This window comes from Pelobates fuscus, chromosome 1 (assembly GCF_036172605.1).
Source record: "Pelobates fuscus isolate aPelFus1 chromosome 1, aPelFus1.pri, whole genome shotgun sequence".
NCBI lineage: Eukaryota > Metazoa > Chordata > Amphibia > Anura > Pelobatidae > Pelobates > Pelobates fuscus.
Window position 1 is genome coordinate 78,767,440 of NC_086317.1, and position 26,090 is coordinate 78,793,529.

At 40.7% G+C, this 26,090-nt stretch overlaps 1 protein-coding gene across 1 annotated transcript; it reads right to left on the reverse strand.

Annotated features, from left to right (window-relative positions):
• On the reverse strand, positions 1-26,090 carry ORAI2 (ORAI calcium release-activated calcium modulator 2). The gene is made up of 3 exons (XM_063449904.1): positions 25,888-26,090; positions 6,113-6,351; positions 1-1,058 (listed from the first exon to the last, which is right to left on the reverse strand). The coding sequence occupies exons 2-3, from the start codon at positions 6,335-6,337 to the stop codon at positions 510-512; spliced, it is 774 nt and encodes a 257-aa protein (XP_063305974.1). The 5' UTR covers positions 6,338-6,351; positions 25,888-26,090; the 3' UTR covers positions 1-509.

Below are 26,090 nucleotides of genomic sequence, written 5' to 3' on the forward strand. Positions count from 1 at the left end.
ATAGCCAGGTCTTACCATGATCTGACCTCCAGACCCACAATTTGGTGGAATATTGCATAAGTGACAGTGACGTACAGGGTATGGCAAGGTATGATCTGCTTCCAAAAAGCACCAAATGTTGCCTATACTTGGTTGGGCATATAACAAGAAACTTTTCAATAGTAGGATAAAAAGGCACAATGTTTATGTTAAGGAGAATGCTAAAGTTGTTTTCCTACACCGTAACATTTCACAATGATGCTTTAAGGTGCATAACATTTAAATAAATATATTATTATATTTTTTTTAAAAGTTACAATGAAATATATTAAATGAAAAATGTATTGGTCTGTAGAAAATGTATTAACTATTTGTAAATACAACTTTTTTTTTTAGATTTTAAGAATAATGAGCAGTATAGGACATGTCTGCCTCGTAACCTCAATTCTTGAGACAGGAGAAAATAAATCCGTTACACATTCTTACTGCAGATTATAAGCTGCCGTTAACTTCCTTATTTTAAGATCCATTCACACTACATTTATACCTCGATCATGTCCATCAAGCTCCACTTTTAATTTGTGGAGTTCTTCAATTTCCCGATGGTGGCGCTCAGTTTTATGTCTCACAAGAGTACGATAAAAGTGAATTGTGAATATGACAAAGATGATGCCCACTGGTACCATAATGATTGTAGAAACCATTGCCGAATGCCACCCTGCATTTCCGTGTGTTTTCTGTGATGCGCCTGTTTCATTACGCACAGATGGAGAGTCTATTGGCAGAAATTTTATCCAGCACAGTAAAACGACCTCTGCAAGGAATAGAAGTATTCCAAGGGCAGTTGAGAAACCCCACGCCAGCTCGATGTAAGGGTGCATTCGGTCATGTGGTGATTCATTGACAGAATTTAGGTTGTGGATGTTGCTCACGGCCTCTACATTCGGCAATATGCACGTGCTGATCAGTAGTGCAAAGAGGTGAACTGCAACAAGCACTGTTGTACAAGCACTGAAAGCAATAAGTAACAGTTGTGGGTACTCATATTTCATTTCCAACTGGACCTCCACCATAGCGACCTGAATAGATACAAACAAACAAAATAATTAGAATATATCTTATTTTGTCATATAACCTTTTTTTCCCCTTTTTCCTTTATCTTGGTTTTTGAACTTCATTACAGGAGGCGTGTCTCGCTACTATATAGGAGCTTCATACCTTAATTTTGGCAAATTATATTTCAAATTTATAAACCCTAATGTTTGCTTTTTTTGAAGGGATACCCAAAGCACCAAAACAACTTAAGCTTAATGAAACAGTTTAGGTTTATAGAATATTCCCTCTTAGGAGTCACTTTTGTTTCTGTTTATGCGGCACCAACCACACCTCCCCTGGCTGTGACGGACACAACATGCATGAAATAAAAAAAAAATGGTTTCATTTTCGAATCAGATCTTATAGCACAGTGTGTTTACTTTAAATGTTTTTTATCTCCTGTTCTACTAATTGAACGTTAATCAGAAGACTGCTGCATGATCTAGAAGGCAATTAATAAACCAGGAGATAACAGTTTCAAATGAAACAGGCTGTGCAATAAAGCTTAATATTTACATCTCTCTTGCAGCAAGTGTGCAAGGAGTATGTATGAGTTACAGCCAGGGGAGGTTATGACTATATAAACAGAATAATTTAAATCTAGGCAGACAAGACTGTGGGTATGATCTATACACTAAAACTGCCTATTTAAGCTAAAGTTGTTTTGGTACATAGAAAGCACCTTTAACCCCTTAAGGACAGACGACGGATATATTCCGTCATGATTCCCTTTTAATCCAGAAGTTGTGTCATTAAGGGGTTAATAAATAGGAATATATACATTTTATATATCTGGGTTTCAGCACTTATGTTATTATATATTAAAAGCTAGGTAGGTACCCATTTATGTAGGAGGTGCATTGCTCTTGGCACATGCTCTTTTTTGTGATTTATTATTTTTACTTTTTGGTCAGGGAATAAGTACGTAGTGATTCTTTTGCCATAACGGAGTCTGGTTCCTACAAACATACACTTATCACATCTATTATAAGGAATATTTTTAATTGATCCTTCCGCTGTACTCAACTACAACCCTATAGGTGTGCTTACAAAGTATTCTAAAAACTAGAGTACAACCACTTTCTCTAATTTAAAGGAACACGCCAAGCACCGTTATCATTACAGCCCACTAACTACTTAAGAACGGTATGACAACTTCCTGTAAGGAGCTTCCATTAAAAGTTTTATACAAGCACCAACACCACTTTAGTGATATGAAATGGCCATGGTACTTGGAAAATAAATGAACAAAAGGTAATTTTCCCTACGGATTTGTTAAGATCTTTGTGGAGCCTTTCACTTGGTTAACCACATTGGCGTGGGAATCAAGCTGGAAGAGAGGAAACGCCCCCTCCCAATTAATTCTATAGGGGGAATGAAAGTACAGATCCTCCCCAGACATGGATTTTTCTAGTAAAGTTCTCAACTGGCCTATATTGTTTTTTTTGTTTTGTTTTTAAATTCTTTATTTTTGTCATGCACAGATAAGACAAATTACATTTACGCCAGCAATGCCACAACAGCTAATGCCAGATTTTACATAGTCATAGAAAAACAGTTGTATGGCATGGAGAAATAGTGCATTTTTTTTAAAATTTAAGAAGAGTGAACAGTAGTTTAGTGTAAGCCATAGTGTGCGTGTCTGTATAAGCCTATCCGCTGAGTAGGTATGTAATAGTGTCCTAGACACTTGTGAATCATGTGGAGTTTAGTAGTAAAACAAGCTTATTTTGGTCACTCAGCATGTTCATATTGCAATACAAAACGGTGTATGGGCCGTTGCCCTTAAAGTTCACATGCATTAAGAGGTATGTAGGTAATGGCTGGGACTCAGTCCCATGCTGAGTGGGTATTGGATTATTTAAAGCATGTTAGTCAACATATTAATAAGTCCCTCTGGGTACATGAGTAATATATAGCCATAAAAATGACAATAACATAATGTCTCTCATAGACTTGAGTACGCCAGGGGGGGAGAAAAGCCCCCTCCGGGGATTTGCAGCCTTGAGTTAACATATTGTCTAGCATAAAGAATATAAGGAGGAGGGGGGGGGGGGGGGAAATCGGAGCCAGAGTTAGAGGTGAACCTCCCTGAACTGTATCCGCGTTATAAGCTTGCGCGTTGCCTAAGACTGCTTGATTATTAAAAAAAAGAGAAAACTGTGAACAAGATGAAACAGCGGCCTACTCTAGCATGTCTGGGTTCTTAAGATGCTAGGTGTTGTAATCTCAAGTGCGGCATGTCAGAATGTAAACCATTAGCAAAAAGGGAATAATAAAACACATTTGTAACTTGGTAAATATAGTCACTGATTTTAGTGGCGGAATCCGTGGCATCCTTGAGGGTGACAAGTAGTCAGCTTGGTGCGGTGAGTTCAGGTTGTGTTGCCTGCTGTTGTAGCACGTTGAGACGACCTGGGTATGAATTCCTTTGCTGAGGCGGAATCTAGCCTGGCCGAGATGGTCCTGGGCTCTGTTTGCGGAGCCGTCAGGCCCAGCTGGCCCAGATGAGTGTCTAGTTCCTGTGCAGTAGTGTTGCTATTAGGCGCCTCACATAGTGTGGGAGGTCAGCTAGGCCTATGTCATCTGGTACTCCTCTAACCTTTAAATTGTTCCTCCTTCTGTGGTCCTCCATGGCCTCCACCTTCTCTGCTGTGCCAAGGTGTTGTTTGTGGAGATCTGATATTTTTTGTTCCAGGGTATTCAGGCGTGTGTCTTGGGACTTAGCTTTAGTCTCCAAATGGGTGAGCCTCGTGGTGGCCCCCTCAATGGCCTCTTTAAAGTTTGCTCGGTCGGCAGTTAAGTCCTGCTGAGTTCCGTAAACATTTTTGTCAGCAAGGCTGCTGTAACCGGTTCTCCTGTTGGAGGGGCTTTGATCTTGTGCCCTGTGGGCTGGTTTACGGATGTGCCTTCTTCCAAATCTGGGTAGAAGTCTCCTGAGGAGTCGGAGTACCCGTCTTCCCCCAGCGCCATTTTCTCCCATGCGGCCTTCTGTGAGTTTCGCAAGAGTTCGCCGATATCGTGGCTAAGAGGGGTTTTGTCCGGCCTCGTTTTTTTTTTTTTTCTTGACCATTATCTTCTCTTCGACCGTTGGGTGAGGTTTGGGAGAGGTAGGTGCCCAATTTCCGCCGAAAAATCAGGTATTTTGCTTAGTGTGGCACGGAGCTTTTCACTGTGCGTCCGTGCTTGTCGGCAGCTAGCTCCGCCCCCCGCTCAACTGGCCTATATTGTAACACGCATTGCCAGGAAGTTTAAATTAACACTCAAAGCACCATAACCACTACAGCGAGCAGGGCCTTGTTCATTGGCTAAGAGTAAGCTGATTATGCATTGCAGGGCTTACCTCAGTAAAACTAATTAAGTTCCTAAGCAGGAGCTTCTTGTTCTTCTAGACTAGAGGATGAGCAGGTGGGGAGTGGAACCTTTCCAAAATGGTTCGAATACTTACAATCAGAAGGGCACCAGGGCATTCATGGCATCCATAACCACTAAAGCATGAAATTATATCTTGGCCAAACTATACCCTACAAGTTACATTTAGCAAGCAAAAAAATCTTTGTAACACACGAACACAATCAGGAAAACGTGCCAGAATATTCATTCTTAAAAAATACAGCAATGAATAACTCCCAAAACATTTTTTTTTTCTTTTTAGCAACCTGACTATCTCCCAGGGAGAGAGGACCATAGCAATGCTTCGAATCTTGCAAGAGTGAACTATAGCAGCTCCTGAGGCTGCTAGAGTTCACGGTCACCACCAGGACCATCAGGGATTGCAGGAAATGTCCCCCCTCCCAGGCGAAGGTAAGCAGAGAGAGGGGACATAAGTTTTTAATGAATATACAATAAAGGAGCTTTTTTCTACTTCAAAAAAACATGAGTGCAAGCCTCTTACTATCTATATTATATTTCTTGGCAATGACTTCAAGAATGCACCCGGTGACCCCACACCACACAATAGCTCTGAAATACACACACACTGCCCCCCCATAAACACACACAAACACTGCCCCCCATACACACACACACTGCTGCCCAATACACACACACTACCCCCCATACACACACACTGAACCCCACACACACACTGCACCCCCACCACTGTACCCCTAACACAACCTGCCCCCCCCACACACTGTACCCTTCACACACACACACTGTACCCCTCATGCACAAACTGACCCACAAACACACACACACAAACTACATCCTTCACAAACATAATACACCACTGTAAACACAAACGCACACTGCACCCCTGTGTACACACACACACTCTACAGCCCCTATCCCGGCAGACCCCAGGCGAGTTGTCAAACTGTTCTTAAACAGTTATCCGGGGATGGCACTACAGCACTACTGGCACCATAACCACTACAACGTAATGTAGTGGTTATTGTGCCTGGACTGTTTCTTTAAATAATCTACCAGTGCCACTCCCAAGAATAGGGGCCCAGTACATGCCGCAGCGCTGTACATATATACAACCTAGAAAATTGTTTTGACTTGGGCTGCCTTTGAAAAATATTGAAATATTAAGAGCGCCTTGAACCTAAAAAGTTTGGGAACCACTGCTGTAGAGTATTAATGTTAAAATACAGATATTATTAAAGTACTGAGGTAAACATAGGGTGGCAATATGAAAAAATATATATTTATCATATCTATGGATTTATAAAATTCCATATCATATTTATGGATTTATAAAATGCATAAACAGAGTGTCCTATTTTAACACACTAAAGTACGCTAATATTCAGTAATATGAGCAAGACAAACTCATTTAGAAAGTGAAAGACTGAAGAAAAGAAATGCATTGGATATACAATTTTTTTTGTCATGATTAATTTGCTTGTTTTTCATCCTTAATAATAAGGGAACTGACCTATATTGGGACTGTGGGACAGGACACAGAAATCAGGACTGTTTGCCGAAAGTGGGACTGTTAGGGGCGCTGCTTCCTCCGCCCTTTACATTTATCTCAAGTACCAGTTCCCCACAGGTCATGGATATGACCACAAAAAACAAACAGACTTACCATTGCAAATCCTGAAAGCAAGGCAGAGGTACGGCTGGAAGCTTTCAGTTTGGCTCTACTGAGGTACAGTTTTCTCCATGAAAGGGCTTGTACAGAATGATGATTGGATGTTACCAGTTCCAGATAGCTGCGTCTGACCCAGTCTCTGTAATCCATGCCTTTGTTCCCACGCTCCGAGACTGCAGGAGTGGAAGGATCCACTGGGATATTTAGTTCACTACTCATGATTGTTCAGGACTCTGAAAACAAGCACAGTTCAAAAAAAAGTATATATATCAGTGCTCAGAAATATTTCTGTCTCCAGGGAAATACCCATGAGTGCTTTTTTTTTCGTCTTTCTCAAAATGTCAAATACCAAACATTTGACACAACAAAGCTAAGAAGTTTTTTTCCTTCTCCTCAGGAAACAAAATATCTTAACAGGAAAGATGATTTTCAGGTTTTATAAACAGTTTTCTTGACACATATGGTATTAAAAAAAAACAGCTCTCTTTAAAGGACCACTCTAGGCACCAAGACCACTTCAGCTTAATGAAGTGGTCTGGGTGCCAGGTCCTGCTAGGGTTAACTAATTGTTTTATAAACATAGCAGTTTCAGAGAAACTGCTATGTTTATCAATTAGTTAAGCCTTCCCCTATTTCCTCTAGTGGCTGTCTCACTGACAGCCGCTAGAGGCGCTTGCGTGATTCTCACTGTGAAAATCACAGTGAGAGCACGCAAGCGTCCATAGGAAAGCATTATGAATGCTTTCCTATGTGACTGACTGAATGCGCGCGCAGCTCTTGCCGCGCGTGCGCATTCAGCCGACGGGGAGGAGAAGAGGCGGATCGGAGGAGGAGAGCAGGAGGAGAGCTCTCCGCCCAGCGCTGGAAAAAGGTAAGTTTTTACCCCTTTCCCCTTTCCAGAGCCGGGCGGGAGGGGGTCCCTGAGGGTGGGGGCACCCTCAGGGCACTCTAGTGCCAGGAAAACGAGTATGCTTTCCTGGCACTAGAGTGGTCCTTTAATAAATATTTGTTTAAACTACTTAATGTTACAATAAATCAAACAATGTGCACTTTTCCACCGTTTTTGATCTACTACAGCAATAACAATATAATTTGCTAATGGCCAAATGCCTCTGGAAGAGCAAAAGTAATCCTGCCTTATCCTGGAACATTCACACAGCAAAATTGTCACAGGGGTATGATCTGTACATCAAAACCACACCATTAAAGGAACACTATAGGGTCAGGAACACAAAGATATATTCCTGACCCTGTAGTGTTACATCACAATCTAGCCCCCCTAAATATAGTAAAATCTTAATTGTATTAAGGTCTACAGCTGCTGCCTCTGCCCCTGATCTGCTTGTTTACAGCTGACATCTTCAGAAGTGATTTTGTGAGCCAATCACAATGCTTTCCTCTAGGATTTGCTGAGATTGTCAAGGGGCATCAGGGGCAGAGCCAACACAAGCCAGACAGCCCTGGTCAATCAGCATCTCCTCATAGAGATTAATTGAATCAATGCATCTCTAGGAAAGTTCAATGTCTGCATGCAGAGGGCGAAGACACTGAATGGCAGTACTGCATAGTGTGCACCACTGTCCCTTGACACAATTCCAGTAGCCATCTGAGGAGTGGCCGGTGGAGTTATCACTAGGCTGTAATGTAAACACTGCATTTTCTCTGAAAAGACAGTGTTTACTGCAAAAGGCCTGAAGGGAATGATTCTACTCACCAGAACAAATTCAATAAGCTGCAGTTGTTCTGGTGACTATAGTGTCCCTTTAAGCTAATGTTGATTTGGTGTTTAGAGTGTCCCTTTAACCCCTTAAAGACCAAACTTCTGGAATAAAAGGGAATCATGACATGTCACACATGTCATGTGTCCTTAAGGGGTTAAAGGTCCACCGGCAAAGCACTCCAGCAATTCTATAACTAAATAGCTAGTTTTGTAGGTCAACTGTTTTGGTGTAAAATTTACAATGTCCTACTAACTTCTTAATAATAGCATTTTTTCTTTGTACTAAGCACCTTTTAAAGATTTGGCAAGTTCTTTTACTGATGCCCTTGGATGTCTGATTTTTCTACCTGCTAAAATAACCCCTTATAGCAGCATTGTTAAAAATATCCAGTATGCACACTCCTACCAAGAAATCGGTGGTCTCGTGGTTAAACCTGCTCGATCACCTGGCTGATAAAACAATGATGCTACTAGAGGTGGACGTGCACTTCTGCAGCAAAGGGTTAAACTCTATATGTTATTTTGTGTATTTTAAGATCAATTAAACGTTTTTGGTTACTTACTGTGCCAATTCTCTTTTTATTGTATTTTTATGCACTTTTACTATTTTTACTTTCCTGGCTTTTTACTGTTGTTCCTGCACTTAAAGAAATCCTAGGTGGGGATCATACCACCAACGCTTTATTAATAGAGCAGTGTTTCTGCTTTACACTTGTAAGTATTATTTTAGTTACTCTTATCCAATTGAGCACTATTGTCGCCTCTTTTTATCCCTATTTGGAGCCTTGGATGACCAGACAGTGTTGACAGAAGCACGCCCTTCACATATCCCATAAGCGAGGATTGTATCGCTGTACGCCCTTCACACCAGAGCTGGCCATAGCTCTTTTAAATGTGAGTTCTTTACCTTCTACTATTATTTTACCCTCTGGATTTTATACGTATTGCACTACTGGCTTCCCCCTGTCTCCTTGTTTTTCATATATGCGAATACCCTGAGACACTAGGACACACTCACTTCTACTGAAAAGTCTACTCATCTATATCCCATCAAGCACTGTCGCTCTACTGAGACTCTTTTGGACTATTTTACGGCATTTTATTTATTTATAATTTGATAGTGGTGCAGCCTAACCCCATTTCTTTGTATTTTCTATATGTGCAGTGTATCATAGTGAAACATTGAACATACAGACTGTAAGCAACATGACCACTTCAACTCAATAAGGTGCTCATGGTGCTTGGAATAACCCTTTAAGGACATCATTTCAGAGTGTAATGTATCATTCTTCCTAAAATGTGACTCCTTCTGTGAATACAAACTCAAAAAAAGCCTCATAATCATTTTTATTCTCGTTGTCAGCCCTGCAGCATGCACCGTCAGCACCTCTTTCCATACAGGCACACAGGATATCTGTGTCAAAAAGGGGGGGGGGAAAGAAAGAAAAAGAACAGTACTACTGTGCCAAGAACAGCCCTGAGACATTTTAATGCTTGCTCTGTTCTTTCTTTCATAGTATGAAAGTTTGCTGTTGGCAAACTTAAAGGAAAGTGTCTGGGAAAAAATGCCATCCTATTGTACATTATAAAGACAATGGGAAGACCAGAACTTCTAGACAGTCTACAGTCACTGCACAAGTAGCAAATTCTGGGCATTTGCTTCAAATAACAGGCACTTAAAGATGCCATCATTTTGCAACCATTTAAGGGCCCAATGTTACCTTACAGCTCCATGCAGACCTCCATTTTGTAACTGGTTAGGTTATTCCATTTTAAACCGCTATCCTTATAGAAGAGGTTGTGACGGCATAAAACGATATTGGTCCTTAAGGGCTTAAAGGAACACTATAGTCACCTAAATTACTTTAGCTAAATAAAGCAGTTTCAGTGTATAGATCATTCCCCTGCAATTTCACTGCTCAATTCACTGTCATTTAGGAGTTAAATCACTTTGTTTCTGTTTATGCAGCCCTAGCCACACCTCCCCTGGCTATGATTGACAGAGCCTGCATGAAAAAAAAAATTGGTTTCACTTTCAAACAGATGTAATTTACCTTAAATAATTGTATCTCAATCTCTAAATTGAACTTTAATCACATACAGGAGGCTCTTGCAGGGTCTAGCAAGCTATTGACATAACAGGGGATAAGAAAATCTTAATTAAACAGAACTTGCAATAAAGAAAGCCTAAATAGGGCTGTGCAAGTCACATGCAGGGAGGTGTGACTAGGGTTCATAAAAAAGGGATTTAAATGGCAGAGGATTGAGCAGTAAGGCTGCAGGGGCATGTTCTATACACCAAAACTGCTTCATTAAGCTAAAGTTGTTCAGGTGACTATAGTGTCCCTTTAAAGTTGCTTTCATTAATTTAATTTATAATATTGTTCTCCATTTTTATATAACTTCAGTCTGAAGTGTTGATTGAAATCACTGTACTAAAAGGTCAGTCTAAGCACTAAAACACATTCGCTTAATGAAGTGGTTTTGGTGTTTGGATGCATTCTCACTACCCAATTCTCTGCCTAGAAGTGATCCCACTTTATTTCTGCAGCCCTAGACACACCTCCCCAGACTTGGATTAACACAGCCTCCCCACACACTTCATAAAAACTAGTGTTCATTTTTAAACCATTTGTGAAATCTTAGCAGAGCATATTTAGTTTAGAAGTTGGTATCTCCTGCCATGTTAATATGCTGCTACTGCAAGCCAGTCTCCCGTGTGCTGATTAGATAAAGTTAGATACAGAGAGAAGTCGTCAAAACCTCACAGGATGTAACAAGAATTCTTCCAAGTCGACAGATTTATTTATATATTTATCAGATAAACACATTTGGAAACTATTTCAGCACAAAGTGAGAATGTTATTAACATTCATATAATTTGTAAAATATCTACTAATTTGAAGAATATCTAGTAATTTAATATTTAAAGAATACTACAAGTAATATAATAACTACACTATTTTTAAAAAATGGTTTCTAAAAGTGCTTGCAGTGTCCACAATGCTTCCTTGTGAGAGCATTTGGTTGGACATTGCCTAGTGTGAACAAAGAAGTTATTGATAGACAAAAAGGGAGTGGATCAGATGGGCTGCAGAAGAGGTCAGATTTTAGAGATTTAAGAAAATAATTAGAAAAACTAATAAACGCAAATTTTGTTTTAACTGCTATGTTCAAGTGCATTCAAATTGTTTTTTTTTTTTTTACTTGCTTTCCCTTTAAGTAAAAAAAAAATAAAAAAAAATTTATAGTTCTCAATTGGGAAGAACCTGTATGACACATATGAATAATTCTTATCAGGAATAAGACAAACAGGAAACTGCTCAGCCAGAAAAGGCAGCTGCAATATGAGAACTGGCTTAACCAGGCATCCTTACAAACTCATCAGACACGAAACACCTGGATTAGCAAAATAAACATTGCATGCAGTGTTCTATACCAGAAAAGAAGAAAATGCGCTCTTCGTTCTTGAGAACTACAGGCCTTTGCACAACCGTTTAGGAAAAGTTGTACCCTCAGTTTTCAAATGTACATGTGCATTGATTATTAGCTAACTTTAAAGGTACACTCCAGACCCCTGAAGTGTAAAGGAGTGTGTCCTCTTATTTCATTTTACAAAAAGTACACATTTCAATAGAAGCCGTGTCTTTTGAATGGGGTACAAACCTTTTTTATGAATGGGGAGCTACTAATTGCTTTGGAGCTTAAGCTGGCTGCTCGAACCAATGAGTTTCACCCTTGCTTGGCTGCAATCCACACTTCCTAAATCTCAATTTAAGAAGCCATATACCTTCATTTTATTCCAATGAAGATACCGACAGAACCTGGACTGTTTGTGGGTCTTAAGGACTGGTTTGGGAAACACTGGTCTAGGTCATCTCCAAAGATGTAAGCAGCATGGTGTCACCATGTAAGAGGGAATGGAAAGCTGTCTGGGACATTCTTTTAACATACAGACGAGACGAGTAGTTCACACTGCAGTTAAGCAGGACACGGATCTGACACCAATTATTACTAAAGTGAGCTGTAATCAGTAATGGAAGATGCACAGCACTCTGGGTGGCTGCCCTCACAAAAGTTTGAAAAGATGAAGCATCCACCTTTACCATTGAGAAAGGTAAGTGTCAACGAGGAGGTCTTTACAATAAAATAAATACAGGGAGTGCAGAATTATTAGGCAAGTTGTATTTTTGAGGATTAATTTTATTATTGAATAACAACCATGTTCTCAATGAACCCAAAAAACTCATTAATATCAAAGCTGAATATTTTTGGAAGTAGTTTTTAGTTTGTTTTTAGTTTTAGCTATTTTAGGGGGATATCTGTGTGTGCAGGTGACTATTACTGTGCATAATTATTAGGCAACTTAACAAAAAACAAATATATACCCATTTCAATTATTTATTTTTACCAGTGAAACCAATATAACATCTCAACATTCACAAATATACATTTCTGACATTCAAAAACAAATCAGTGACCAATATAGCCACCTTTCTTTGCAAGGACACTCAAAAGCCTGCCATCCATGGATTCTGTCAGTGTTTTGGTCTGTTCTCCATCAACATTGCGTGCAGAAGCAACCACAGCCTCCCAGACACTGTTCAGAGAGGTGTACTGTTTTCCCTCCTTGTAAATCTCACATTTGATGATGGACAACAGGTTCTCAATGGGGTTCAGATCAGGTGAACAAGTCATTAGATTTTCCTCTTTTATACCCTTTCTTGCCAGCCACGCTGTGGAGTACTTGGACGCGTGTGATGGAGCATTGTCCTGCATGAAAATCATGTTTTTCTTGAAGGATGCAGACTTCTTCCTGTACCACTGCTTGAAGAAGGTGTCTTCCAGAAACTGGCAGTAGGACTGGGAGTTGAGCTTGACTCCATCCTCAACCCGAAAAGGCCCCACAAGCTCATCTTTGATGATACCAGCCCAAACCAGTACTCCACCTCCACCTTGCTGGCGTCTGAGTCGGACTGGAGCTCTCTGCCCTTTACCAATCCATCCATCTGGCCCATCAAGACTCACTCTCATTTCATCAGTCCATAAAACCTTAGAAAAATCAGTCTTGAGATATTTCTTGGCCCAGTCTTGACGTTTCAGCTTGTGTGTCTTGTTCAGTGGTGGTCGTCTTTCAGCCTTTCTTACCTTGGCCATGTCTCTGAGTATTGCACACCTTGTGCTTTTGGGCACTCCAGTGATGTTGCAGCTCTGAAATATGGCCAAACTGGTGGCAAGTGGCATCTTGGCAGCTGCACGCTTGACTTTTCTCAGTTCATGGGCAGTTATTTTGCGCCTTGGTTTTTCCACACGCTTCTTGCGACCCTGTTGACTATTTTGAATGAAACGCTTGATTGTTCGATGATCAAGCTTCAGAAGCTTTGCAATTTTAAGAGTGCTGCATCCCTCTGCAAGATATCTCACTATTTTTGACTTTTCTGAGCCTGTCAAGTCCTTCTTTTGACCCATTTTGTCAAAGGAAAGGAAGTTGCCTAAAATTATGCACGCCTGATATAGGGTGTTGATGTCATTAGACCACACCCCTTCTCATTACAGAGATGCACATCACCTAATATGCTTAATTGGTAGTAGGCTTTCGAGCCTATACAGCTTGGAGTAAGACAACATGCATAAAGAGGATGATGTGGTCAAAATACTCATTTGCATAATAATTCTGCACTCCCTGTACATGAGTGGGGACATATTACATGGAAGGGAAATGAGGCATACGAGACGAACAGGGACACGTGTTGGAAGGGATAAAGAAGAGGTGGGGCAGGACATAGAACAAGGAGTGGGACTGTATTAGATGGCGTATAAGTAGGGCCATATATATATATATATATATATACAGTTCCGATAATTTTGCAATTCAGTTTTCAATTTACTACAGTTCATCGTTGAGTGAATATATTCTCAATCTATACATTAATGTAGTCAGCTAATATACAGTTCGATTTATCAGTAAATGCAAACATGGAATGGAACACACTATTTACATCTCAACTTTTTTTTTATATAAATGCATGTACATGTCTAAAAAAAAAAAAAATGATTAAAATCCCACTGCCACACAATGTCCCTTTAAGTATATTATTAAAAAGGATAACGTGTCAGCATCTTCTGCAGCTCTGTAAAATGAATAATCCAAACGTAGATGTGACTATGATAAACTAAATTGCCATACAGAAACAAGAATCGATGGCATTGCCTGAACCTGCTTATAATGAAAGACTACAACGTACTATAAGGGTAATAATATGCTGTGTTAGCAATTCACAGCTGACGTCAGAAGGCATTCAGAAACATGGAGACATACCCGTATCAATGCTGGATGATAAGGTCTGGGCTCAGAAGGTTTCCAGACACATCTCCTGACTACAGGCTGACTGACGGTTTAAACTTAGCTTATTACAGAACTTTATCGTCCCCTCTCTCCGTGCTGCACAGTGCCAGCAACTGCAATGTCTGAAAATGGAACCAATATTGCTTTGGCTGGTGCTAATTACAGCTCCATATTATTATATTAGTAAGAGCTGACCTTCTTCTCCATTTACTTAAAAACACATGTTTAGAATGAACGTCATCAAGCTACAGTCTGCAAAACAGATATTTGGAACCAATATTTGAACTATCTTTATAGTTTGATATCCTTGGCTTACAGACTTAGTAAACAAATGAAAGAAAGAAATGCAGTGAAAATATAAACTCTCCGTGTGGCCAGTGCAGTGGAAACATAAACAAGTAAAGAAAAGATTTTAAAAAAAATTGTAAAGGGACACTATAGGCACCCAGACCACGTTATCTCATTAAAGTGGCCTGGGTGCCATATCCCTGTCGTCTTAACCTGCAAGTGAATACATTGGTGTTCTGCAGGAATAGCAATGACTGCATAGCAAGGTTTAAAGGAACACTATAGCGTTAGGAATACCAAACTGTATTCTTAACTCTATAGTGCCCCTCTGCCCTAAGTGTATTGCCCGCACAAGTTAAAGGGTTAAAAATCCATTTTAATACTTACTCTTTCCAGCACCAAGGTCCCTCGGCGCTGGCTTCATCTCAGCCTTCTCCGACGTCGGCAATGGTAAGAAATCTAATGCGCGGCTAGTGCCGCGCGTATTAGGCCTTCACCATAGGAAAGCATAGAATCTTTCCTACGGGGGATCTGAAGATGCTGGACGTTCTCATGCAAAGCGTAAAGATGTCCAGCGTCACCTCATGGAGTTAAACTGCAGGAGTGATAGACAGCCACTAGAGGCAGTCTTAATCCAGCAATGTAAACATTGCAGTTTCTATGAAACAGCAATGTTTTACATTGCAGGGCTAAAGGGGCAGGGACACTGCACCAAGACCACTTCAATAAATAAAATTATAGGAAAAAAAACGTTTTAAAACTCATTTGAGGAAATAAGTCATTTTCGGCCAAGGGCATCCTGAATTTTTGGTTTCGGACCAGAATTTTCCTTTGGGTGCATCCCTATATGTTGGGGAATCAACTTCAAGCTAACAAATAATTTCAGTTGGCACAGCAGTAATACCTTATCTGGGGATTTTAGAAATGTAACTTAAAAAAAGAACAAAATTATGTAAAAATTAACCTGTTATAAAAAAAATATGAGATGGTGCCACTTGGAACAATATCTAAAAAATCAATACTTGCCAAATTTCTGACTTTTGAAAATGCATAGTTTTAATGTTTTGCTATATTCCTATTCTCTTTTTCAGCCTTTACCTGTAGAACTTAAAGGGATACTTTAGTCACCAGAAGAACTACAGCTTAATGTAGTTGTTCTGGTGAGTATAATAGATCCCTTCAGGCTTTTTTCATACAAACACTGCCTTTTCAGAGAAAAGGCAGTGTTTACATTGCGTCTAGGAACACCTCCAAGTGGCCACTCCTTAGATGGCCACTGGAGGTGCTTCCTGGGTCAGTGCTGCCGAAAAAGCAGCCCTGACGTTCAGCGTCCCCACGCTCTGCATGGAGACGCTGAATTTTCCTTATAGAGATGCATTGATTCAATGGGAAATCATTGGATTGACTAAAACACGGCCATTTTGATGATGTCACAAAGGGGGCGGGATCAGTGCCGGCAGACCCGGGCGGCGCTGGAAAAAAGGTGAGTTTTAAACTTTTATAAGGAGGCAAACCACCTAGATGGTGGGTTAAACACTATAGGGTCAGGGATACATGTTTATGTTCCTGACCCTATAGTGTTCCTTTAAGGATACTGGTACGAAGCTAATAGCATTGTGCCATCACAATACCATCACACTTCCCAAGTTATGGAATGATTAAATGGTAATAGAACTAGGGCAGAGAGTAAAGTGGATCATTAAAGTGGGATTTGAAACAGAAGTGGAAGACAAAAAGCATACCTCCCAAGTGACTATTTAGAAGGGACTATTCCAAATTTGGGTCCAGATAACTCTTCCTTATCCTAATGTCCCTATTTTCTAGGAGCTCCATATTGTGTGTGTGTGTGTGTGTGTGTGTGTGTATAACAGAGCTTCGCAGTCAGGGTCCCACGACGTAGAAGCTACCAGACAGAGACATTTCAACAACACACTTCCAGAGAGACATGCACATTCATAGATAAAAACACACATATACAGATATACATTCCAGACACAGGATACACACACAGATATACATTCACAAACACATGTACACACACATATACAATCACAGGCACATACAGTTGTAGATGCACACTGTTAGACACATACACACTCCAATACATTATGCCAGACACACACGACTAAACATACACTTTGTTAAACATACACACGATTTCCCACTTATAAATATAAACACACTGCTACACACACCCAACTGAACATATATACATTGCTGAACACACACCCAGGTACATACACATACATTATTGCTACACATATACAATGCCAAAAAGATAACTATACATTTATATACACACCTACTAAACACACAATACTACAAACATACAATAATAACACTTTATAATGTATATTTTATTAAGCCTTTTAAGGGCCTGATGGAGGCCCTGTCCACAGCAATAATACTCAACTTAGTGGGGAATGCGGTAATAAACAGGGAAAGCTGAGATGGAGGAAGGATGAATCAAAATGGGTCTGACACCTTTAGGTCAGTTACTTGCTTGATTTAAAAGATTTAGCACTCAGCCAAAATTGTTTGACATGATAGATAGATAGATAGATAGATAGAGTTTAGACAAACTTTTAACGCCCATAGTTAATGTATTTAAATATACAATTTCAATTAATTATGTTTTTCTATTTATTTGCTACATGTTATTTTTTTTCGGATGCAGAGTTTTTAAGAGAAAAAAAAATAAATCTACCTTTCCCATGTTAGAGGGCAGGCAAGTAATATAAATCAGTTCAGCTACAGAAAAATCCAGAAGAAGGTACGAATTGCACGTAAAATGACTTCTTAAAGGGACACTGTAGGCACCCAGACCACTTCATGTCATTGAAGTGGTCTCTGTGAACTGTCCCCTTAATCCTGCAGCTGCAAACATTGATGTTCAAAGAAAGTGCAATGTTTACTTTGCAGGTTAAGAAAGCCTCCAGTAGAGGTGCTTAATGGCCTTTCACAGATTTTGACACCGTGAAACGACGCAGAACGTCCTCACGCTTTGCATGAGAATGCCCAGCGTCTTCAAAGTCAGCTTAGGAAAGCACTGAGTCAATGCTTTCGTGTAGGGAAGACCTAATGTGAATACGACACTCGCTGTACATGCGCATTAGGTCTCCGACATCAGCTGTCGGCGGCGGAGGAAGAGCCTGGCCCAGAGCCTGGAATTGGGTACGTGAATAAAGGTTTCGTATCCTTTACTTGTCACCAGTGGAGGCAGAGGGACCCTTTAGTGTTAGGAATACAAAGATGTATCTACTTAACATTCTTCTGGAACTGAAAAGTCAGGCTGATGCAGCAGAGAGACTATAAGGCCAGATACTCCAGTTAAAGGGAAACTCCAGTGCCAGGAAAACGATCCGTTTTCCTGGCACTGGAGGGTCCCTCTCCCTCCCACCCACCAATCCCCAGGTACTGAAGGGGTGAAAACCCCTTCAGTCACTTACCTGAGGCAGCGGCGATGTCCCTCGCCGCTGTCTCCTCCTCCGCGACGCTCCTCCTGTCCATTGCGTCGGCCGGTGGGCGAGACTGATCTCGCCCACCGGCCGAGGAGACCTCATGAGCATGCACGGAAATGCCGTGCATGCGCATTACATCTCCCCATAGGAAAGCATTGAAAAATCATTTCAATGCTTTCCTATGGGGTTTTGAGCGACGCTGGAGGTCTTCACACAGGACCAGGAAGTGACCTCTAGTGGCTGTCTAGTAGACAGCCACTAGAGGTGGAGTTAACCCTGCAATGTAATTATTGCAGTTTATGAAAAACTGCAATAATTACACTTGCAGGGTTAAGGGTAGTGGGAGTTGGCACCCAGACCACTCCAATGAGCAGAAGTGGTCTGGGTGCCTGGAGTGTCCCTTTAACTTTTTTTTTGCTTTTCTCTTTTAGCGTGTTTTTTTTTTTGGTATGTTTTTTACATTGAAAGCACTGTGTAGGATTAAGAGATTACAATTGCTTAGTACAAACTGAGAATGTATTACATTGCTTATTTTTATTAAGCTTTTTAATTGAGGCTTTGAAGAATGCCAGCATTTATACTGCATCTAAGTAATGACCCAATAATGCATGTCATGGCCATTTACAACACAATTAATTATTTATAAAATATAAAAGAAAGAAAAACTAAATGTACAGAACTTGAATTCCCTTTGTTTTAGCATCTTAACAACCAACAGACAAGCTATTATCCTTGCTTTCATATCGATATTCCAAACCCCCACCCCTTTATCTCTATAAACTTACTGTTTGTAGGTCTGTCTAAAACACTTATGTCCAAACCAAACCAATTTACAAATCAATCCTCAGGCCTATTGATTTACATTAGGATTTGCCGAGTTATTAATTAACCAATATATTTTGTATATCACGAAACACAAGTCTAATCTTGACAATCTGCTTCTTGATTTAAAAAACATGTTTTTTAGTCTATAATTCCTTTAAAACACAGCGGTACACAACGGTACACAACATCACATTCCGTATTCCTGAACTCTCAGATTTGGTGTGCTGTTCTCCATTTCTATAGTCTGAAACACTATGTACACATTTTACCATGTAAATCATTGTATTGTGTAATACTGTAGATAAATCTAAATGTGAAGCACTGTACCTGTAAACACAAATATAAAAAATGCATGCAAATTAATTAACATGGAAGAGCACAGACAAACAAAGGGACTCCACATTATAGGTGAAAACGGCTAAAGCAGAAAAAAAAATTATCCAACTTGGGAATTTTCTTCCAATTGACTATTTTGGTCTAAAACTACAATTGTCAGTTTACTGAGTAACCATGTATAGTATGACAAAATGCTATCTCTGAGCCATAATGCTTTTTACAGCTGCACAAACAGATCTTATTTCAACACTATAAATTCTTATGTAAATGGACATAATAACGTGTGTTTGAAAATGTTCTTAGTAGTTAGAAACAATAGTCATAAGGTTTATCAAATATATGTCAATGAGGTGTATTGTGTTAATAATTAGCATACTTACAGTTTAAAGCCTTTTCATTTGGAGAGTCATATAGTGTCTGTTTCGTTCCAGCATTATAGAGTTGTATATATTGCAGGGAGCAGCTCAATTAGTAACCATGCAATTAAATGAGTATCTGTTTAAAGGACAGTTTGCTTTCTTACCTGGGGCCCGCCTCCACTACACTTAGTGAGAGTCAGAGGCTGTATTCACTGACCTAAGCCTGGTTGTTCAAGGCTTAGCTCATTGGCCGAGTACAATTAGCTAACGCCATCATCCAATGCATTAGATCTACACTGCAGGTCTTAGATCAGGAAAGGTAATGACATTCAGGCTCTCACTAACCCGGAGTGGAGGAGGGAATGGCACCTAGAAGAACCCAAGTAAAAAACGGTTCTAAAATGGTATTAGCCCTTACAATAGTAGACACCACTGCTGTCCTGGCACCATATTTACATTTTAGTAAGATACAAAATTAAGGAAATACCTTACATTATTCTCACCTTCAGTTTATCAAAGCACCATTCTTCCAGCTCAAAAAACATTTTGTCATAAAATATCATATACTGTCAATCTAAAAGTGGAACTTAAATAAAGTAATGTACATGCACTAATTATCAAGATTTTATTTCACATATTTAAAAAAAACAACAAAAAAACAAAACACTCCAAACTCCAAACCCCAAAACCTATGCAGCAAAACAGAGAAATGTCAGAAGTCAATTTGGCCCTTCCATGCTAAGGAGAAATTATGACCCTTCCAGGCCAAGTAGAGGCCATGAAGAACGTCTCATTCTGATCTGTGGGGATTTTCTTATATAGGTCTCCCAGAGTCATATTATGTGAAGTCATAATGAAATTGCTATGAGACACTACCTGCATATCCATGTAGAAATCAATATAGAAAAAAAATCATCATATCTGTTACATTATGTGATGTCACAATGACTCTTCTGTCATACAGATGACCGGTACATTCAGGCATAAGAGTTTGCCTGCTATGTCATTCGAGATAAGAATGTGTCAAACAACTAGGCATCATAACCACTTCAGCTCTTTTGGAGTGGTTATGGTGCCTAGAGTCCCCTGGCATCATCTCACTGTTCAGTATTAAATTATTTTCACTTGTCGACACTAAATGAGGATACTGGAGTTCCCACACTCTGATTCCCACTGGAGATATGGGCCTAGCGTGTCCCTTTAAAAACACTCCTACGCATTAGTAAAGTTTGGAGTAATTTGCAGAATTAAAGGCAGCATTTTTGCTTAAACGCATATACTGTATTTTAAAAGCACCATACTAAGGTCATAGGCAAAGACAGAGATCAACCCTTTGCTATCAATATGACACTGAGGGCAGCTGGCAAGTATTTATTTGCATAGAAGGTTATTGACTTATATTTCGTAAAGGAAATTCCAAATATACTATACTTGTCACAAATGCCCCCCTCCTCCTGTCCCACGGCACATTAGCAAACTGACAATGCTTTCCACCCTTTTTCTCTCGTGTGGGAAAAAGTGCTTGCATGTCTTTTGTAAAAATACACAAACGTAGATTTAATGTGGGACTAAACATTGTTAACATGTAAGATTATAGTAGTATTATTGGTATTAGTGTGCAGGTATAATCCTAGTTGTGTAGGACATTCCACCTTAAAGTAAAGTTTCTCCCCTACGTAGGTTTGACCCACCTTCTCAACAACCCACATTCATGTCCCATTTTGTTAGAATTAACCCCGTATTCCTTGCATGGTTCTTGCCAAGAAATTGGTGTGGATAGGGAATATTGCCAGTGAAGTCTCAGATGCACCATATCTTCGTAATCCCTTATTCCAGAAGGGTCAGTCACAAGCCACATTCACCGCTTAGGAGACTGCACCAACTTAATAGGCAACTTCTCACATAGAATATATACACACACACACACAACGAGGGAAGAGGCTGATTATCTAAATAAAAATATACAAAAGAAATATAGTGTAATACTGTTATATAATTTTCACACTGCGCAATTTGAAATGCACTCACAGGATCTTGTATGATTCAAGCATTTATGGTGCCTCCCCTGATGATATGGGGGGCCTGGGAGATTCCCCTGGATACTTCCACTCAAGTACAGGACTGAAGGTTGAAAAAAACTGCGGCTTTAATAATATATAAAATAAATATAAACAATGGTCCTATGGCGTTTCCTCCCTTCTACAGAATATGGGACTTCCTCAGGGACCACAATGTTAAAAACAATCAAACAATACAGTGCAGTCAAAAAAGCAGCCTAACATCCCCTGTATTCACCAACTATTGATAAGTATCCATATATATAAGTGCAATTGTATAAGGTATATTTCTTTGGATCTTCTCACATACCATTACCTTCAAATTCTTCTCTCCACATTTGTCTTTTCATACCTACAATTATACAGCTATAGTAATACCTTCCTCAGATACAGATTGGGACAAATCTCTCAACAGTTTAGTCCTGGGCACATCTCATCCTTATCAACTTTGGTTAGCAGTACAAGATTAGAGCATAGGACAGACACTTGTAATGCCAGATGATGAGTTCACATACATAACAGAGGTCAATACCCAATACCCAAGCTGTTGCCTACAATCACTTTTCATGAGATGCATTTAAAAATTGTGCATCAAGCCAGAGGTGTAACTAGAAATCACAGGGCCCTGGTGTAAAAAATCCCCTGGGGCCCCCCATTCATCTAATCCCCCAGCCCCTCCATGTGTCTTATTACTGCCCTCCCTCCCAATTCTCCATGCATCTTATTCCCTCCCCCAAAAAAACTGCATGTGATTCATTCCCTCCCCCCCAATCCTTCCATGTGTTCCACTCCCTCCCAGCCCCAGCATGTGTCTCCATACCCCCTCCTTTCCCAGCCACAACATGTGTTTCCATTCCTTTTCCTCCCCCAGCCGCCACACCTGTCCATTGCCTCTCTTCCCCCAGCCCCACAATGTGACTCCATTCCATTTTCTTTCCCCAGCCACAACATGTGTCTGCATTCTCCACCCCCTCTCTCCCAGCCCCAACATATGTCTGCATTTCCTCTCCACTTCTGTACCTTTCACAAGGAACGTGGTACCAGGACTGACAGGAAGTGCTCTCTCAGTGAGCCCTTCCTGTCAGACACCGTCCGCACGGAACACACAGCGGCAGGAGGGGAGCAGCACAGCGTTCACATCCTGCCGTGAACCCGGCAACCTCAGGCCCCGGCCGGTATCCTGGAGTGACGGGCCCGGTCGCAGCTGCGCCCCCCTGCAACTGTGCTTGTTATGTCACTGCATCAAGCCTACCTTTTGTCTAAAGGGTTTACTCCACTATGTTACTTATTCCAAGTGTGAGACTACAGGAGTGAATGTGAAGGTCTCTGGAACTGTTCGATCATAAGTCTAGAGTCTAGAGAGTTTAGTGTTTTGGATACACAGGCAGTATTAGAAATAAAGAGATGTGGGTTTTGAATATAGATATGAAAGCAAGGATCACGGCTTGACAGCAAGATGGTTGCAAAGATGCCTCAGCTCAGGGGAAATATACATCTGTCCTATCACATATCAAACTAGATGGTATTCTGTTATTTTGGTCTGCTTTTCGGAGAGGGGCACAATGCTGTCCTGTTCATGCAAATGTTTTGGACAATTTGCATTCTGTCTAAAAGTTATGTACTAGATATTAGAGCTTCAGTTTAGATTTTATTTTCAAAAGGCAACCCATGAGAAGACGTGGGAAAAGGAAAGCGTATTAAGGGATCACAGAGACAAATTTGTGTTTATCTGTGGTTTGTTTTGCATGTATTTGTATGCACTATAAGCACGGGTTCCAATCTACACCTCTTCCAGATGGTGTTGAACACCTAGTCACATAATTCTTTGTGAAACATGACAGGCAGGGATTTTTGTAGACTTAGCTTTAAGAACCAGTAAATGCACCCAGACCGATTCTTCTCAATGTAGTGTTCCGAGTGCAGTTGCCCTGTAATTTTAACTCTGTAATGTATAACATTGCAGTTTTGTAGAATGCAATGTTATGATTGCAAAGTTAAACACACCTGGACAGTCACTAGAGGTGCTTCCAGCACAATGAAACTTGACCATGCAACCAAATGCATCTCAAAAAACGAAGCATTTGATTGGATGCCAGTGCAGTGCTCGCCGTGCATGCACAGCTCGTCCCCAATGCAGCGGCGCCTTAACAATTACGTCACAGGAAGCAGAGCTAGCATAAGCACAGAGGGTGTCTGAATCTAAACCTGTGACATTAGGAACACAGGTTTGTATTGCTAACACTATAGGGTTCCTTTAACAACCTCTTGGGAAATGGATGGAAATATTTCAGCATGTCTGCATTTAAAAGGATATTCCAGACCCCTAAAGCAATTAGCTTGCTTAAGTGCTTTATGTGTGATGAGTGTGTTCTCTTTTTCCATTTTACAAAAAGTGCACATTTCAATTAAAATTGACGCTTTTATAAATTAACCTGGTTACACTCCCTGGCTGTCAATCAGACCATCGATCCTGTTCCTACTTTGGTTAGCTCAGTAGTGCTAAACTGAAGAGGCAGGCAATTTAAAGCACCTGCCTTGGAAAGACTTCTCATTGAGCTGTATTGGAGAGTCTGTGATTGGGCAGCCACGAGAAGTCTAGGCAGGGTTAGGGGAGGACAAGGGCTGTTTTTAGATATAACCCTATGGGGAACAAAAATGCATAATTAAATGCATGCATATTTTGACTGGGGTTACCTACTGTAACCTAACCTACACATTGCACCTAATACATGTAGGAACCTGGAGTGCTCTTGCATGTATGTACATGTCATTATCTGCACCTCTGTCAAACAGTGCCAGTAAAAATAAACCATTAAATGAAAATAATTTTATATATAAACACAATACATTATTTTACAGCAAAAAAACTAATCAGCCAACATAGGAACTTACCATGTATACACAGCTTGTATTTATTCATATTCTATTCCTTTGTGATTTATTCTATTCCTTTAGTTAACAACTTCTATAATTGAATTTAAAGGAACACTATAGCGTTAGGAATACAAAACTATTTTTAAGCTATAGTGTCCCTCTCTGGGGAGCAAGGCTTTTGTCCCCCCACCTATGTTGAAAGGGATAAAAAAAAATCCTTTTAAAACATACCTCTTTTCAGTGCCCTTGTGCTGACGCTGGCTCTGTCGCTTTATCCTCCAACATCGGCAATGGGGGGAACCTAATGTAAATGCACGGCCAGCACCACGCGTGCATTATGCCTTCCCTATAGGAAACCAAACCATTAAAGGACCACTATAGTGCCAGGAAAACATACTCGTTTTCCTGGCACTATAGTGCCCTGAGGGTGCCCCCACCCTCAGGGACCCCCTCCCGCCGGGCTGGATGGAGAGTAAAGGGTTAAAACGTACCTTTATTCCAGCGCCGGGCGGGGAACTCTCCTCCTCCTCTCCACCTCCGATCCTCCATTTCGGCTGAATGCGCATGCGCGGCAAGAGCTGCGCGCGCATTCAGCCGGTCTCATATGTACGCTTGCGTTCTCTCACTGTGATTTTCACAGTGAGAATCATGCAAGCGCCTCTAGCGGCTGTCAGTGAGACAGCCACTAGAGGATTTGGAGGCTGGATTAACCCTATTATAAACATAGCAGTTTCTCTGAAACTGCTATGTTTATAAAAAAAAAGGGTTAATCCTAGAGGGACCTGGCACCCAGACCACTTCATTAAGCTGAAGTGGTCTGGGTGCCTAGAGTGGTCCTTTCAATCAATGCTTTCTTATGAAGGATGTGAAGACACTGGACGTCCTCATGCAAAGTGTGAGGATGTCAAGTGTTGTTTCACAGAGTTAAATTCTGTGAAACAGCTTATACTTTGTGAAATATCAGGCAGCGCCGCCTCTAGTGGCTGTCTGGTACACAGCCACTGGAGGTAGTCTTAACCCTGCAATGTTTTACATTGCGGGGCTAAAGGGACAGGGACATTGCACCCTGATCACTACAAATGACACTATCATGTCCCTTTAAACAAATCAGTAAAATGGCCATGCAAGTATAAAATCATATTGACAAATTGTTGTTCTTAGAATGCAACTCCCATTCTCCTGAAACAACAACTCATAGACAAAGGATGATAGGGGTTATAGTCTATTAGCAAATAAACATCTGCAGCATAACCTGCAACCCCTACCAAGCCCTAAGCAATGCCTGGCCTGCAAGGAATGTTTAAAAGGCAGACTCCCTCAGCTGTTTTAGAACTCCAACTCCCACAATTCTTTACCAGCCTAAGAGTTAGCAAAGAATCTTGGGAGTTGTAGTCTTCTGTCTGCAATAGCTTTGGTAGTGGTGGCAGTCCAGCTTTGCAGCCATCACCCCCATCAGAGGAATAAGCAATGCCACCACAATGACTGAGGCTGTCTAGGGCTTACCAGGCACTCCCTTACTGGCACTTGGCTGCGATCTTCCAGGCGGATATTTGGTCCACGTCCTCGGGTGGGAGATCTGTTACTGAAGCAGGGTGCCAGCAGCATCACTTTATGCCAGCCATGTCAGAGGCAGATGCTGCAGGTCAGCTGATGTGTGCAGGCAGGAAGGCATCAGGCAGACACATAGCTCTACTCCAGCTGTGGGA

What these genes read in the sequence shown, in the direction of transcription:
- ORAI2 (XM_063449904.1), bottom strand. Translation starts at nt 6,337, where the DNA reads ATGAGTAGTGAACTAAATATCCCAGTGGATCCTTCCACTCCTGCAGTC. An exon ending in TGCTTTCAGGATTTGCAATG is followed by an intron (nt 1,059 to 6,112) that starts GTAAGTCTGTTT and finishes GTATCTATTCAG; the next exon opens with GTCGCTATGGTGGAGGTCCA.